This window comes from Lycorma delicatula, chromosome 1 (genome assembly GCF_047948215.1).
Source record: "Lycorma delicatula isolate Av1 chromosome 1, ASM4794821v1, whole genome shotgun sequence".
NCBI classification, from domain to species: domain Eukaryota; kingdom Metazoa; phylum Arthropoda; class Insecta; order Hemiptera; family Fulgoridae; genus Lycorma; species Lycorma delicatula.
This window is the reverse complement of record NC_134455.1, coordinates 116,380,711-116,396,271: the sequence shown is the minus strand read 5'-3', so window position 1 is coordinate 116,396,271 and position 15,561 is coordinate 116,380,711. Positions and strand designations below refer to the sequence as shown.

The following is a 15,561-nucleotide window of genomic DNA, read 5'->3' as shown; positions in this document are numbered from 1 at the left end:
CATTCCTCTCATCAAAATAATGAAAAAGAAAATCATATAAACATAGGTCTGGAAATGCTTTCTTTTTGAGTTAAGCCTGGAAGAAATTTTGGCCAAATCTCTGCTCTGAAGGTCAAATAATAATACTATACTAAAAATCTATGGACAACTAATGTTATGGTTTTATAGTCAATCTTACATGAAAAATAAAAAAATGGGCCCTAGAACTGTAACTCCAGTAGTCTATAAGGAAATAGTTGAAAACCCAAAAAATTAAGAGTCGAAAACCATCTCTTTTCACATTTGGCATCAATTTACTTTACTACAATAACCAAATAAAATTTTAAGCAAGATTTGTAAGGAGAATTTAATTGTGAGAAAATTTATGTAATTAAAGTAAATAAAATATGTCTATAATAGAACCAAACAGAACAAAAATATTCTAGAAATCTTGCATTAACAAATGACAATTTAAAGAAAGATCAGTTTTCTCAAAATAATTTTATAACAACTAAATTAGTATCTAATATTTGATATACCAACTGATCAACTTATATGTAACAATACTAAATCAACTGCACATTTCAGGACAATTAACGGATGCAACTGCCTTCTCCAACATTCTTCAGCTGTTTATTACTTCTTGAGAGGCAAACATAATTATGTATAAAGTTCATTTTCATGTTAGATCTATGAGCATACTCTAATGCCTTCATGTGTAACCATACAAAAAAATCAATAAGATTCAGATCAAGGGATCTGCTGGCTGTATAAATGATCCTCATCAGGAGATATTTATCAAGTAAAATCCCAATACAACCTTGCCACTGTCTTTGACAATAGCTTCAGGTATCAATTGAACAGAAAGTCAGTCACAGCTTCTCAGACAATCTGGCTAATATTTTCTATAATTTCTTCGTTTCTTTAAATTGAACATCATTCTCAGGACATTCATCTTTTCTTCCATATTCTGACATCCTTCGCTGAATTTTTTTTACCACACAAACACATGCATATGAAACACATGCAGTCTTCCCTATATGTCTCAGTAATCATTTGAAAACATCCTGTTTGTGTTTTGTTTTCAACTGACAACTCGCTCAACTTTTACACTTAGCATTATTGCAACTCAACTAAACAATATCTCACAATTCACTGAATACCTAACAATATTGGTTGAAACAAATGCCTAGAAGTGGAATGCAGTTTCAAACAAGTTCAAAGTCTCTGTCTCTAAGAGGCAGAAACATCGTTATTTAATAGACATGCTTAATATTACTATAGAAATCAATGCTGTGCCTATTTCAAGGTTCACAGTTAAGACATATGGTAGTCATTACACTCCTACTATGACGTAAGTTAATAAAGAAGTGAGATATTACCTTTTAAATACAAGTTGTTACTACTAGAGAACAGAAGATATTTTCAGAAAATGGTTAATATCAAAAGAAGTTAGTCAAGTTTGAGGTATGCAGAGCTTTAAGTAGACTGACAGATTATTATGTTAATATTAAGTTAATAATTTACCTCTGGTAAATCAATATCAGCAGAGAAATCACAGTCATTCCTAGAAACAAATTCATCTGTTAAATTAGACCAATCATCTTTAACAGAAGTGAATTTTTGTAACCTTGGTGGAACTTCATATTTGTATTTGTTAACATCATCTCCTCCACCACTGTTAGATTTACTTTTTACAGAAACCTGAAATAAAAACTGAACATTAAAGTCTGTTCTTTGAAACTTTATTAAAGCAACTGAAATAATGGAAGGTAACAAAAAAACTTAACAGTTTAGAAAAAAATAAAAATCAGTACAAGGTAAAAAAGTTTTATGAGATGAACTTAAGGTAGTAAAATTAAACAAATCCTGATCAAGCATATCTGCGCAACACTGTAATGAAATGCACTGCACGACTCGGCAAATATGATTTTTAGTATTAAATGTAGATTATTAAAGGAAATAAAATGCTCTTTTAACATTTATTTCATAAACAAGTAAATTTTAAGAAAACACGAAAAGCTTGTACCACAAAAGAATTCTGATAAGTCACCTGCTAGTTCTGCTAGTTAGTAAGAAAGAAAACAGCAACAGAATAAAAATAAGACTGTGACCGTTCCATTTCTGGACTTCTCAGACAAATTGTCCCAGCCCTATGCAACCAAAAAATCAGCAAATAGACAAAAATTAATAGGCTTCAATGAAGTCTCCAGGGCCGCACCCACTACAGGCTTTCTTGGCTTTCCTCAATGAAAAATATCCAACACTGAACCACTGACTACTCCGGAAAGACATCCTGGGGGTCCATTTGAATGTGTTTTAATCTCACAAGCAATAGTGATTGTCTTACTCTGATCATACTAGCATCCTGCAACAGGCTGTAAATTCAATAGACGGATGGACTAATGTAGTCTTAACCTCTCAAGAGTGTGATTAGTTTTATGATGTAATGCGATGTAATTTTGTGATTTTTGTGACAAATTTTTTTATATTTTCAAAACATAAAGAAAGTAAGTGGGAGTTAAGATACAGATACAACAGCTAGAGATTAAAATGCACCAAGACGTAATTACCTGATGCTCTTTTTGGCAACATGTTGAATGATGCCCAAAAAACCGTAAATTTCATAATTTTGATCTTCAATATCCGTTTTATGCTGGTAAAACAATTTTTGTTATATGGAAATATCAATTTTTACACAACTTACTACTACTAAAATAATGGAAAAAACAACCTGATACTTGATTGTAGAGATAAAAAAAGTTAAAAATTTTATATAAGATTCAAAAAGCTTCAAAACTAAACATAAAAAATAAGCATAATTGTTTTTTTAATAAAAACAAAATGCTTCTTGTTCGAATGAGTCCTTAATAAAGTAATACACAAAAAAACAGTTAAATTTTAAATTAATGACAGTTTTTTTTTTTTACTAGTTTGTCATAAAACCAAAATTTCAAACTCAGCGATTTCACTTCCCAGCCAAACCTAGTAAGTAGCCAGGGACACAACAGAAACACATAAAATTAAAAACTTATTCAATATTTAACAAACTGTAACCTTGTTTTACTACCCCTTCTACCTCCTTTTAAATGGTAACTTGATAGAAAACAAAGAAAGACAACTTAAAGCAGATTAAAAAAAAATTACTTTACCTTCAAATGTTAAACCAAAACAAGAGCTCTAATTTTCTCTTTCTAAACATATAACAGTAAAAAAATTACATTTTCTACCACAATTTTGATTATAATATATAATCCATGGATTCTATTAAAAAAAAACTCACCAGGCGTGAAGGCTTATTGACATTATTGGTTACTGTAACAGACAGATGAGCTCGAGAAGTCGGTCCTTGTTTATGGCTAGATGGAGGAGGTTTCCAAGACTGGTTAGTTGGTTTTCGAGACTGACACTAAAATAAAAAAGAAGTGATTTTAATCAGTATAAATTATGTCTTAATATATACAAATTTCTAACTATTTTTATCTAGTATTATTTATTATATCTAATATTATGCATTCTTTTTTCGTTTCTTTAATAAAAGATCTCTAAATTTAATTCCAGTATTGAAACTGCAAAATTTAGAATTTTAATACCATAATAAATTGCATTGTTCAAACCAAAGGTTCCTATGAAACTAAATTTGGAATTTTTAACAATACATTCTAGTATCAACACCACCCTTCTGGGTTTGTGATTTTCTACTTTTACAAAAATAAGGGATGTTGCTATTGATTCCTAATAAAGACAATTTTTTATGCTTGAAACCACATATTTATTATCCCTACCATGGCTTAATTGCTTTTGTTTATTATATTATTCTGTTTAAATATGATCCTTGAAGTTTTTTTTGTTTTTAATTTCTGACTATCCCTCATCCATGTATTATTTTTAAATTTTGCCTTCTCCATTCCATTTTATAAATACCTGCTGCTTTATTATAGATAGATTCATTATAGATTTTTTTTTTATGTCCATGTTCAAAAGCAATTTTATAGTTTATATATACTCATAAAAAACTAAATAACCAATTTGGAAAACTACTACTGAGATATTTCACTTTTTCACCTAAAAAACAAAATTCAACTTGTAATTGAAAAAGAACTCGGTGAACATCAAAGGTCCAGGGAGTGGGGACGCCAGGAGTGGAGGTTTAGTTGGTAGTGTGCAGGAATACATATGCATTTTCTGTAACAGTTTTCGGAACCTGTTAGCGAGTCCGACACTGCTTTTGTGCCCGTAAATGGGGTTCCTCCATCTCTATATAAAAAAACAGGTGAATATCAAAGGTAGATTTCAGAGTTTTTCGTACAAGAAATTTCACACTCGCTTACACACCATAAATCCACAGAGAAAATTAGTAAATTTTTCAGAAACAGAGATGTTGATATTGCTTTCATATCTGATAATTCTTTGGGTAAATTTATTAAGAATAAAAAAAGTAAAACTGATAAATCAGGAGTTAAAGTTATATTGGATTAACTTTTAAATCTTTTGAAAAACGAATAAGGGATTACAAATCTTGTTTTCCCAATAATAAGATAGCTTCTAATTATGCCTGTAATTTAACTGATGAAAATCATGTTTTTAATGGTAACTTCAAAGTTTTTCATGTTGAGAACAGAGGTTTGAAATTGAACCTTTTAGTCATTGAAAATTAATAAACTTAAAAATTCTAATTTACTTTTATATGACCAATTTATCTTGAATAGTTAACCATTGCTAAACTTATGAATGTGAGATGGGCTTCATATTTTATTGTAATACTAACAGTAAGATTAAATTAGTAGAGATGTATTTAACCCTCCCCCCCTTTTTTCCAGTATTTTTCAACAGCATTTACTGTTAAATTTAAACATTATTGATATGTGTGTGTGTGTGTGTGTGTGTGTGTGTGTGTGTGTGCTCACTTCCTATTTTTGCTCTTTAAGTATTTTTCCCTTTTGATTTTGTATTTACCTTTTTCTTTGATATATATTTGTAGCTTTAGTATTCTGTTTGTAAAATCTGAGGAAGGTGCTGTGTACCTAAACAGCTGTCGTAGTTTTTTAAATTTTGTGAAAATCAAATAACATGTCTACTTTCTTTTTCTTGTGATGGATTTTCAAGTAACGGCTTTATTCTTCGATTATTTATAATACTGGTAACTATAATGACTTCCATATATTGTAGAAATACTAGACAAGCCCACTATTAAACCATCTTGTAATTTAGTAGTTCCCATTAATGTAATTTTTACTTGTGCATTGCTTTATTAATGACATTACTCATTAATCAGTGATTTGTTTATTTCAATTTCTTTTTATTAATAAAGTAAACATTTTTACTTAAAAAAAGAAAAGGCTGATGAGTTGTTTGTCTGATTTGTTTATTTATCATAATAATTTAAGTAAATCAAAATTTAAAAAAATCAAGAACTACCATAATTTAAAGACAGAAAATTGTTTCTCAATCAGCAAGTTCCGTTTACATAATAGTTAATTTGTTATTAGTGATATAAATATTTTTGTAGATCCAATAAAATCCCTTAGTGTCATCAAGAGAGCAAATCTGTCAGGGTAAAAATTACTAGCAGAAATGGTATTTTTGCCAATTTCCATAACAATTACCCACAGTAAGTGAAGAGGCCTCAACCCAGCACCCTAGCTAGCTTTGCAACACTAATGTAACTTAAGCTTATTCAGTTGTAAGCTTAGCTGATTTAGTAAGCAAGTACGGTTTAAAAATTGTAATAAGTTCTTATAGTAAAATATTTTTCAAACACATACAATCCATAACATTTAAACTTTCTAATGTTCTACCAGGCAGATAGATTAAAAATTATTCCATTAACGGCAATTCTATATAAATTGTCATTCACAGATTTTATAATTTCACAGAATGGTGCCAAGTTAAAATGAATAAATATGTATTTTATTTTCAAAAGTTCATCATTCTCTTTGAATGAATACAGATAAGTTCATTTTCTCTTTGTACAGTGAGAAAGTACAAAATCAGATGGTAATCAGTAAAATTTATATATTAAGTAATAATCCAATTTAATGATTGAAATCATCATGATCCCAAAAAATGAGTCTCAGTCTCTTCCTATTGACTAATTGACTACACTAGCACACCACTGTTCCTTGTTTCACCAAAAACATGGTCTTCATATTGAAAACATATCTTCATGTTTTCCTTTTTACTCTATTTACCAGATTTAGCACTATCAAAACATTTTTTATTACCTAATAATAATGAGAATGAAGGATACTTCATCAATCAAGATGGTTGTGGCAAGCAAAATGAAGAATCCAAATCAAGTTTTCTCTTGACATTCAGTTCCACTGTATGAGCAATGCAAATAACATACAGAAGCAAACAGGTACTATACTGAATAAAAGTAATAATAAATATTTTTTTTATGTATGTTATTTATTAAAAGCATCAGTCTAAAATAATTTTCACTGTGTATAAAACAGTCCCCATTACATACAATTAAAAAAAAAATAAATTATGAGCCATCTTATATTGTATTTTAATGTAAGAATGTGTGTGTGTGTGTGTGTGTGTGTGTGTGTGTGTGTGTGTGTGTGTGTGTGTGTGTGTGTGTGTGTGTGTGTGTGTGTGTGTGTGTGTGTGTGTGTGTGTGTGTGTGTGTGTGTGTGTGAAAGTATATTTATGATAGAAAAATATAGTTATTCTGTTAACAAACACTACTTACAATATTAGGTACAGGAATCCGTTTTTTCTGTGAAGATCTTTGTCTACTGACTAAACTTGCAATATGAGCTGATGCTTCAGAAGGACGAGCTTGTACTATGATATCTCCTTTACCATCAGGTCTTGTGATAATATCATCCGTACTTTTTAAAAAATCTTCTACACTTGAATAACCTAGTTTTCTAAAAGGAATTGGTGTGCCATTAAGAGCCTTATAATCACCTGAAAGAGATAAAAATTATAAATAAAATAAGAAATAGGCAAGAACATTATGGTATTATTTACCATCATACTACACACATTAAAAAAAATTATACAATAAAATTAATCATATTTTATTTAATAAGTTTCAAATCTTGGCTATCATTTATTGAATTTTACATCCCAGCTCTAAAAGTAAAAAAGTTAGAAAACAGTAACTGTATACAAACCCATTCTGTCAAAGCTGAACAAAATTTTGGTGCAAACATGTTTTTGCACCAAAATATATTTTTTCCTATTCCTTAAATATGTCATTAACTGATCTACTGTGTACAAAAAATGAATATGTGTGTTTGTGTATATGAATATATGTGGGTGTATGTGTGATGAATATACTTACTAGCCCTTCGTGGTTGGAAGTATATATTCTAAAAATTACTGAATAGTGGTTTAGTCTAATGACTTGAATATGAATAAAATCAAAATACAAGCCATTAATTCTAACTTTATCTACGACAAAAGATTAAGGTGAGATTTTCTTTGGTAGCTGTAACTGATACACTAATGAAGTAAAACTATTACGTGTTTGTTAAGAATGCACTTACTACCAGCATGTTTCAATAATTACATATAAATTAGGGTTAAGTAAAGTAATCCATAAAGAGACTTTGTATATGATCTACTGCAATTATCTGCTTTTTGTTATTTTTTTTGGGAGGGGGGCAATTCTGTTGATGTCTACTGATACCAACTATGGTATCTAACTAAGCATAGCATGATATCTATAGTATCTATCTGTTACATGGTAACAAAAGTGGTTAAATGAACCAAATGTTTTTTGAATTAATTACAGTTTTCTGAAAAAATAAACCTCAGCACCAGATGATCAATGGGCTAAAATCAATAAAAATTGATTAAAATTTTTTAGTAAACTATAAATTAAATTTATAAACTATAAATTTTAACTAACTGTTGGGTCTAGAGGAACAATGAGAGCCCTTACTACAATCTTCTCTTAACATTTTTTTTCTTCAGTTTTCTTAAGATTATATATTTACTAACAATTTCTCACAACTGCATTTAATCATGTTATATAATTACAGAAAATTAAAAATAGTTGTGAGATTTTCTTCATCCTGTAGTGTACACTTAAAAAAAAAATTAATAATTTATTACTTTTTTTTTTTTTTTGAGGGCGAAAAACGTCTGCACATTATCATCGCCCACCGTTATCATCAAGTAAAAGTAATTAAACTAGTAGATAAAAGTAAAACTTAAAACTAATATCACAGGTAAAGAAAATACAATTTAAAAAAGTCCAAAATGGGTGTAAAAGGCCCATTCTCGGATAACAAAAACAAAAAACAGAACCATAGAAATTAAATTTTTATTTTAAATTTTTTGTGTTAACCCTACACTACGCAAAAACAGAAACATCTGGTTTAAAATTTTTTTATCATTGCACGACGCAATGCCTCATAACATATGCAGTCCACGAGTATGTGGCGCAGTCATGCAGCAGTTGCATCGTGCGCACAGAGGTACGTGTCCTCTTGTCATCAGGTACTCGTGTGTGACCCTCATGTGTCCTATCCGCAATCGACAGAGGACTACTTCCTCATTCCGAGATTTTCTATATGAGGAGTTCCATGGCAACACAGAATCTTTAATCTGCCGGAGTTTATTATCTACAGTAGCCATCCAGTCACCTTGCCACCTTGATCCTTAAGATTGTTTTACATAATTAGTAAAATCAACAGTAGCAACTCGGGTGGTGAAAGGAGGTTGATTGCATGCATCTTTGGCAGCGGAATCTGCATGTTCATTACCTGGAATCCCTACATGGCTAGGGACCCAGCAAAAACTTACTTCTGTGTTGCGATTATTCAACTCTGCGATTGCGTGGTAAATTTCATTGACGATAGGATGTTTGGAATAAAAGTTTTTTAAGGCTTGGAGAGCAATACATGAGTCACTGCAAATAAGAATTTCCTTATATTTAGGGTTAATGATATTTAGAGCATTATTTATAACGTAAAGTTCAGCGGTAAACACTCGTAATATCAGGTAGACCAAACATATAGGTTCTTTCATTGACAACAAATGCACAACCAACGGTATCATTTTGTTTCGATCTGTCGGGGTATACCACTGTGTCTGAGTTCATCTTGGAGAGAACACACTGAAACATTTGCTGGAAGACAATAGGTAGTGTTGATTGTTTATTGTATGTCATAAGGTCAAAAGTGAAATTTATAAGGTTTATTCCCCATGGATGATATGAGCAAGGATACGTTGGAAAGAATGACGGTGTGTCAACATTTATATGCTGCAGCAGGCATCGGGTATGGACATCTACAGATGCAATACAACGTGGATGGTCCTCATACTTTCCTAAATTAGGATTTCTAAAGACTACCAAAAGCCGGGTGATTTGGCTGTCCTCTGAGACGAGCAAAATAAGATAATAAAAGCTGGTCTCGTCTATCCCAAAGTGATGGTTCACCACAGTCTACAAGTAAGCTTGCGACAGGACTTCACCTAAACGTGCCTGTGGTAAGCTGAAGGAAAGCATGATGTACACCATCCAGCATTTTAAGCACGGTTTGACGAGCTGAAGAGACACAACCGTAATCTAAACGGGAACGAACAAAGGAATAGTAAAAACGTATCATACATGACCTATCGGATCCCCAGTTGGTGTTACTAAGGACTCGCATCATATCTAGAAGTTTGGAACATTTTATTTTTAATTCTTTTATATGTTTGATCCAAGTAAGACGGCTATCAAAAAATAAACCTAAAAACTTGATGTAAGTAGAGATAGCAATAATCTCTCCGTTCAGAAAAATTTGCGGAATAGAAGGGTTTCATAGCCGAGAAAAGCCTACTCATTTTGTTTTGTCGGATGAAAATGTGACACACCAGTAATCCTGGACCAAGCTTCAAGGTGAGATATAGTGTTCTGTAGTAGTCTCTCTGCTGTGGGTGTTGAACGGCTCGCAATGTAAATAGCAAAATCGTCAACAAATACAGAACATGAGACAGGAGCCTGCACACAATTGGTAATACTGTTTATGGCTACAGAAAATAAGGTGGCACTTAATACACTACCTTGAGGCACTCCATTCTCCAAGATGACACTGGAGAACGAATCGTCCACACGAACACGAGACGTTCGGTGATTTAAAAATCCCCGGATAAAAGCAAGCATATTGTCCTTGATTCCCCATTATTTGAGGGTGTTAAGAATTCCACGTCGCCAGGCCGTGTCGTACGTCTTTTTTACATCAAATAAGATAGCGAAGAGGTGCTGGCGAATGAGGAAAGCGTTTTGTATGGCTGTTTCCATTGACACTAAATGGTCAATGGAAGATTGTCCTTGTCGGAAACCACACTGTTCTGGAGATAGAAAGCCATGATTCTCCAAGTACCATGTAAGCCTGCAGTGTCCTTGTTGGAAACACTGTTCTGGAGATAGAAAGCCATGATTCTCCAAGTACCATGTAAGCCTGCGGTTTACCATTCTCTCCATTATTTTACACAAAACGCTTGTTACTGAAATAGGGCTGTAGTTTGCGGGTTTGGTTTGGTCTTTACCAGGTTTTAGTACTGGTATAATAAATGCTTCAGACCAGCCGGGTGGGAAGACTTGTTCGGAGAATAAACCGTTGTAAATATTCAAAAGATGTAGTGTCGAATTAGGAAGGTGTGAAACCATGGCAAGGCGAATGTTGTCCGGTCCTGGGGAAGTGTCACGTGAGTTTTTAAATGCATATAACAATTCCTTAAATACGAATAGGGTGTTTAATTCACCAACCGAATCACCAATGTTTAACGATAATACTTCTATCTGTATCTTGTACCTTTGAAAATCGTTATGATACGATGAAGTGAGAGATACCGAGCAGAAAGATTTTGCTAGAGTATTTGCCACAGCCGAAGGTGATGAAAGGAGTTCTCCTTCATCAATAAAACCGAGAATAGATTGTTTCCGTGATCTGAAAATTGCACGGACTTTTTTCCACACAGTAGACATGGGAGTAGTGCGTGAGATAGTGTTCACATATTTCATCCATGAACTCCTCCTAGTGTTCAAGAATACTCGACGGCATACCGCTTTAGCCCTGCGGTATAAATTTAGATGTTCAGCTGTAGGCCTACGATTAAATTTGTGTAGTGTCGCCGTCGATTTCTAACAGCATATTTGCAATCAATATTCCACCATGGAATGGAAGGACGTCTAGGATTACCCGATGTTTGTGGGATATATCTGTTGGCATTCTCAAGTATCATGGACATAAAAGAGAAATATTGGTCAAGGATGTTCGCACCATCGTCATACTGTGATTGGAAGGGTTTATGGTATCCATTCCAATCCGCCTTTTCAACAATCCATCTGAATGAATCAAATTAGGATAAAATACTTGGAGAGCTTTGGCTGCCTTGATTATATAGGGAGAAGCATCTGAGAGAAATATAAGCAGGTTTTCATCTGCAGAAGATTCAGGAAATTCAAACACAAACTCACGCGAGCGAGTTTGTGTTTTACGTGGCCTCATAATAATATTATCCTACCAAATTTTGGTAGGTACACTACCGAAATATATTGTAAATATAGTGAAAATATGCAACATCACTAGATTTTAAGGAAAATATGCAAGGCTTAATATGCAAATACATATAATCTGGTCTCTAATAATAACCAAGAACAAATGGAAAAATATATATCAAGAAGCAATGTAATGGGCGGGCTGCATAACTGTAGGAGTCATTTATATGCCATTTGCTCATGATGCACCTGTGCATCATCGCATGTTTTCAAGGTTATGGAACTCAACTTAAAAAAACTAGCTATATATGCTAGTAACTAGTACAATCTATTAAAAAAGAATCAGCAAAGCAGATAAGTAGATAAAAAAATAATAGGTAGTCAATGTGAAAAAATTAAAATTAAACAAGTTATTGCCAGTTGTTATAATTTCCATGGATAAACACGGATTAATTATGTCTGATCTGGTCACCAAAACCATGATACTACGACTACACGGATAATATACTCCCACAGTTGAAAACTGTTCTCTGTTGCGCATACATCACTCACTGATAACTGCTAGCCCACACCATTAAGTTACTATACAGTATACCCGCAATTTATAAGCTAGTACTTTAGCAAGAATCACCATTATGATCCATGTCCATCTGTGCATGATTTACTTATTGTTTTTTATTCTCCTTTTAGAGAGTGTTTATACGCCTGTAAAATCTGTGAATGTGTTTATCTAAAAACTGCGTGTAAACTGTATGTGTGTGCCTGTTTTGAGTTTGAATGTGGGTGGATAATTTTACAAATTCAAAATGGTGATGTGTGTTGTTTTTGGGTGACAACTTGATAAGAAGGTAATGTTTCACTCATTCCCAAAAGATAATACACAAACAAAAATCTGGGTAAATAAATTCGACAGACAAGACAAATTTAATGTTGTAAATGTGACAATTTGTAACATACACTTTAGACCCAATCACTTTGAATGAGGCTTACAAAGGGAACTTTTAAATTACGAATCATGTAGAAAAAAATTTTAAAAAAGATGCTTTTCCTACTGAGCACTTACCAAAAACAGAAACTGACAGTAGATTAAGTGGTTCAAGGAACATACTTAGTGAAATTAGAGAAAGGAAGAAACAAGTAAATAAGGTGCTATCAAATAAATAAAAAAGTTACTTAATCATCAAAAACCAACGAAATTCATCAGTGAATGCTGAAGAGGAAAATCTCACCATGAAGGGTTCTCAGAGCCAAAAAGGTGAAAAACTCATGCTGCTTAGTGAACTGAATAGTTAGAAAATGAACATTTACAGGAGAAAATATCCAAATCAAATTCAGTAAATTACTCAATGAAGCAGCAAGATAAATACGTGAAAAAATATTCACTCTAGGCCAAATTCAAAAAATGAGAAAGACCATTGAATCTGATAAAGATTTATCACACATAAAGTCTTTTAGAGACATTTCTAAGGCATTGTTTTTACACTCAACTCGCCACATGCTTATTGATATCTCTTGAAACAGAAATATCCACTACAGACAGTTTTGACTTGAAAAAAATGGGTGAGCAAAGTTACTATCACTACGGGTGTGCTAAGTGTCGTTATAAGTATTTTGAAGGACTGCCATTTTACCCATTTGAAAAGGTTTGTGTCTTCATAGCCAATGAAATGAAGGTGAAAGAAGAATATGAATAAGATGAAAAAAAGCGATATGTTTTTTCAAACCACTAAATACAAGGTCTGTAAATAAAGTAATGAGACTAGTTTTTTTTGGGAGCCAAAGTGGCAACACTGTAAAGTTACTAGTAGACATACAAACAGACAAAGTTATTAGTAAACATATGGTTATATGAACAGCTGATTTATATTAGGTATTAATATTTTTAGTCTACTGTTGCCACATGAGATGTAAACAAACTTTTCGTGAAATGAGTTTTTGTTGTGCATTACAAAAATGAGTGATACTAATTATGAGCAACATTGTGCAGTAAAGGTTTGTGTTAAACTCTGAGAGAATGCTACTGAAACTTTTTTCAAAATTGAAAAGGGTGTATGGAGATAATGCTCTGTTATGAGCCCAAGTGTTTAGGTGGTTTAAAGCATTTTCAAATGATAGGGAATCAGTTGTGAATAATCCAAGCTCTGGAAGACCATTAACGTCAAAAACTGACGACAATGTTGAGAAAATCAGAGACTTTATATGGTACGACCGGTGGTAACTGTCAAAATGATTGCAGAACAATTGAATTTGAAGTGTTGCATGGCTTCCCAAGGGAACTATTTCGAAGGTCATGGAGTCCATGTATAATTGGATTGTAAATAAAAAGTTTTACTGAACCAGTTTCATTACTTTATTTACAGACCGCGTATGTCCAAGTGATCAAAATTCGCGTTTTATTCAAGCAGCATGTTTTTTATGATTACAACTGACTTAAAGAGGTGAAAACCAAGGTTTGTAGAATGAACTGGGGGTTAATGAGGAATAACTATTTTTCAAATCCTGTTACTGACGAAAAAATGTATGTATTTGTTGATGCTTCACATCTCATTTAAACCTTTACTAAACTAACTTTTTGGATTCTGGATTGTCAGTCAATGGAAAAATGTTAACAAAGATTACTCTCATTGACTGATGAAGAAAAATGGGTCTTCAGCTATAAATATTGCACATAAAGTCATTGATCACTACTTGGCTGTAACATGTATACAAAGGCATAAAGTGAAATTAGCTATCCAGCTGTTCTCTCACACCAATTTGTATGCTTTAAATAGATTAGGGTCCTTAGGTCTTCTGCAAACTGAAGTTGGGAAGAGCTGTCATCTTTCATGAAGTTGGTGAATGACTGGTAAGAAGTTTTCAATTCTAAACTACCAAAAATTGATTCCAGGAAGAGAATGACTGTGTACAGATTGGAATTAGAAATCCAAAATAAAATTGTCCTTGATATGGAGTCCACAGTGAAGACGGCTGTCAGATAAAAACAAGTCTCTTACCCTTTCAAAAAGGAATACTGATGAGTATCAATTCAGTAAGAATGCTATTTGAAGATATGGAAGCTATACACAAAATTAGTTACATAATTAAGAACAGACCAAATCAGGACATCCCAGAAAGTTTTTTAGCATATGATATACAGTGAAAGACTAATGATCATCCTTCACCGCTAGAATTTAAATACAGATTAAGAAATAACATTATTGGAAGAAATTATGGGGGCAATATCTTCAGCAGCAAACATAGAAGATAAAACTGACAGTGGTAAAATAACAGTTACCGAAAAAACTTTCCATTCTATTACAACCCTGCATCATAAGAATGATAAATCAAATGAAGATTTGTAAGATCATTGCAAATATATTTTGTGATTTAATTGATGATGTCATGAAGGTTAATAAGAGTACAAGGATAATGCCAAAATCGTATACAATGGGTGAGAAAATATTGGCGGATTGTTCGTGAAAAAAAAAAAAAAAATTGGATACAATTACTTCTAATTTCAGAAAGATACCATGTCGAGCAATTGTCAGAGGGGCGGTGATACAAACCATCTACAAATTTGTTTAACAAAATCTTTCAAAATTGTGCAACATTTTTCAAAGAATAAACTTGGTGCATAAAGAAAATTTTATCAAATCTCTACTTGAAAAAACAAAAGATATTAATCTCCAAGAATACATAAAAAACTTTTCTTTAAAACTGTTATGTTTTTTCCATTAAGAAACATAATAGTAACATAACTGACAGTAAATCATGGAAAAGAAAACTTTAGAAGACTGTTACATAACTTCAAAAGACTGCTATTTACCTTACAAATATCTAACTGTTTCGGCATTTACTTTTATACTCGTAACGGTGTGTACTCGTAAATAACGTTATAACGTAAATTAGTTTTTCATTTATATAGATACTTTTTAACATTGCAATTATACTATTGAACTCTTGATGAACAAAATTGTGATTAGTGATAATGAAAACATTTTTTTTTTGTTGTCTTCAGTCATTTGACTGGTTTGATGCAGCTCTCCAAGAGTCCCTATCTAGTGCTAGTCGTTTCATTTCAGTATACCCCTACATCCTACATCCCTAACAATTTGTTTTACATATTCCAAACGTGGCCTGCCTACACAATT

General features: G+C 32.4%; 1 protein-coding gene across 6 annotated transcripts in view; it reads right to left on the bottom strand.

Annotated features, from left to right (window-relative positions):
- LOC142321524 (tudor domain-containing protein 7-like) overlaps nucleotides 1-15,561 on the bottom strand; it is a 217,360-nt gene that overhangs the window by 145,864 nt on the left and 55,935 nt on the right. For 5 of the 6 annotated variants that reach the window (XM_075359681.1, XM_075359705.1, XM_075359685.1 and 2 more), the window contains exons 3-5: nucleotides 6,680-6,900; nucleotides 3,263-3,388; nucleotides 1,507-1,683 (exon numbers count right to left, since the gene is read on the bottom strand). In XM_075359681.1, the coding sequence (XP_075215796.1) occupies nucleotides 1,507-1,683; nucleotides 3,263-3,388; nucleotides 6,680-6,900 (524 nt within the window). The remainder of the gene's footprint in view (nucleotides 1-1,506; nucleotides 1,684-3,262; nucleotides 3,389-6,679; nucleotides 6,901-15,561) is intronic. The other variant, XM_075359715.1, reaches the window with a different exon arrangement.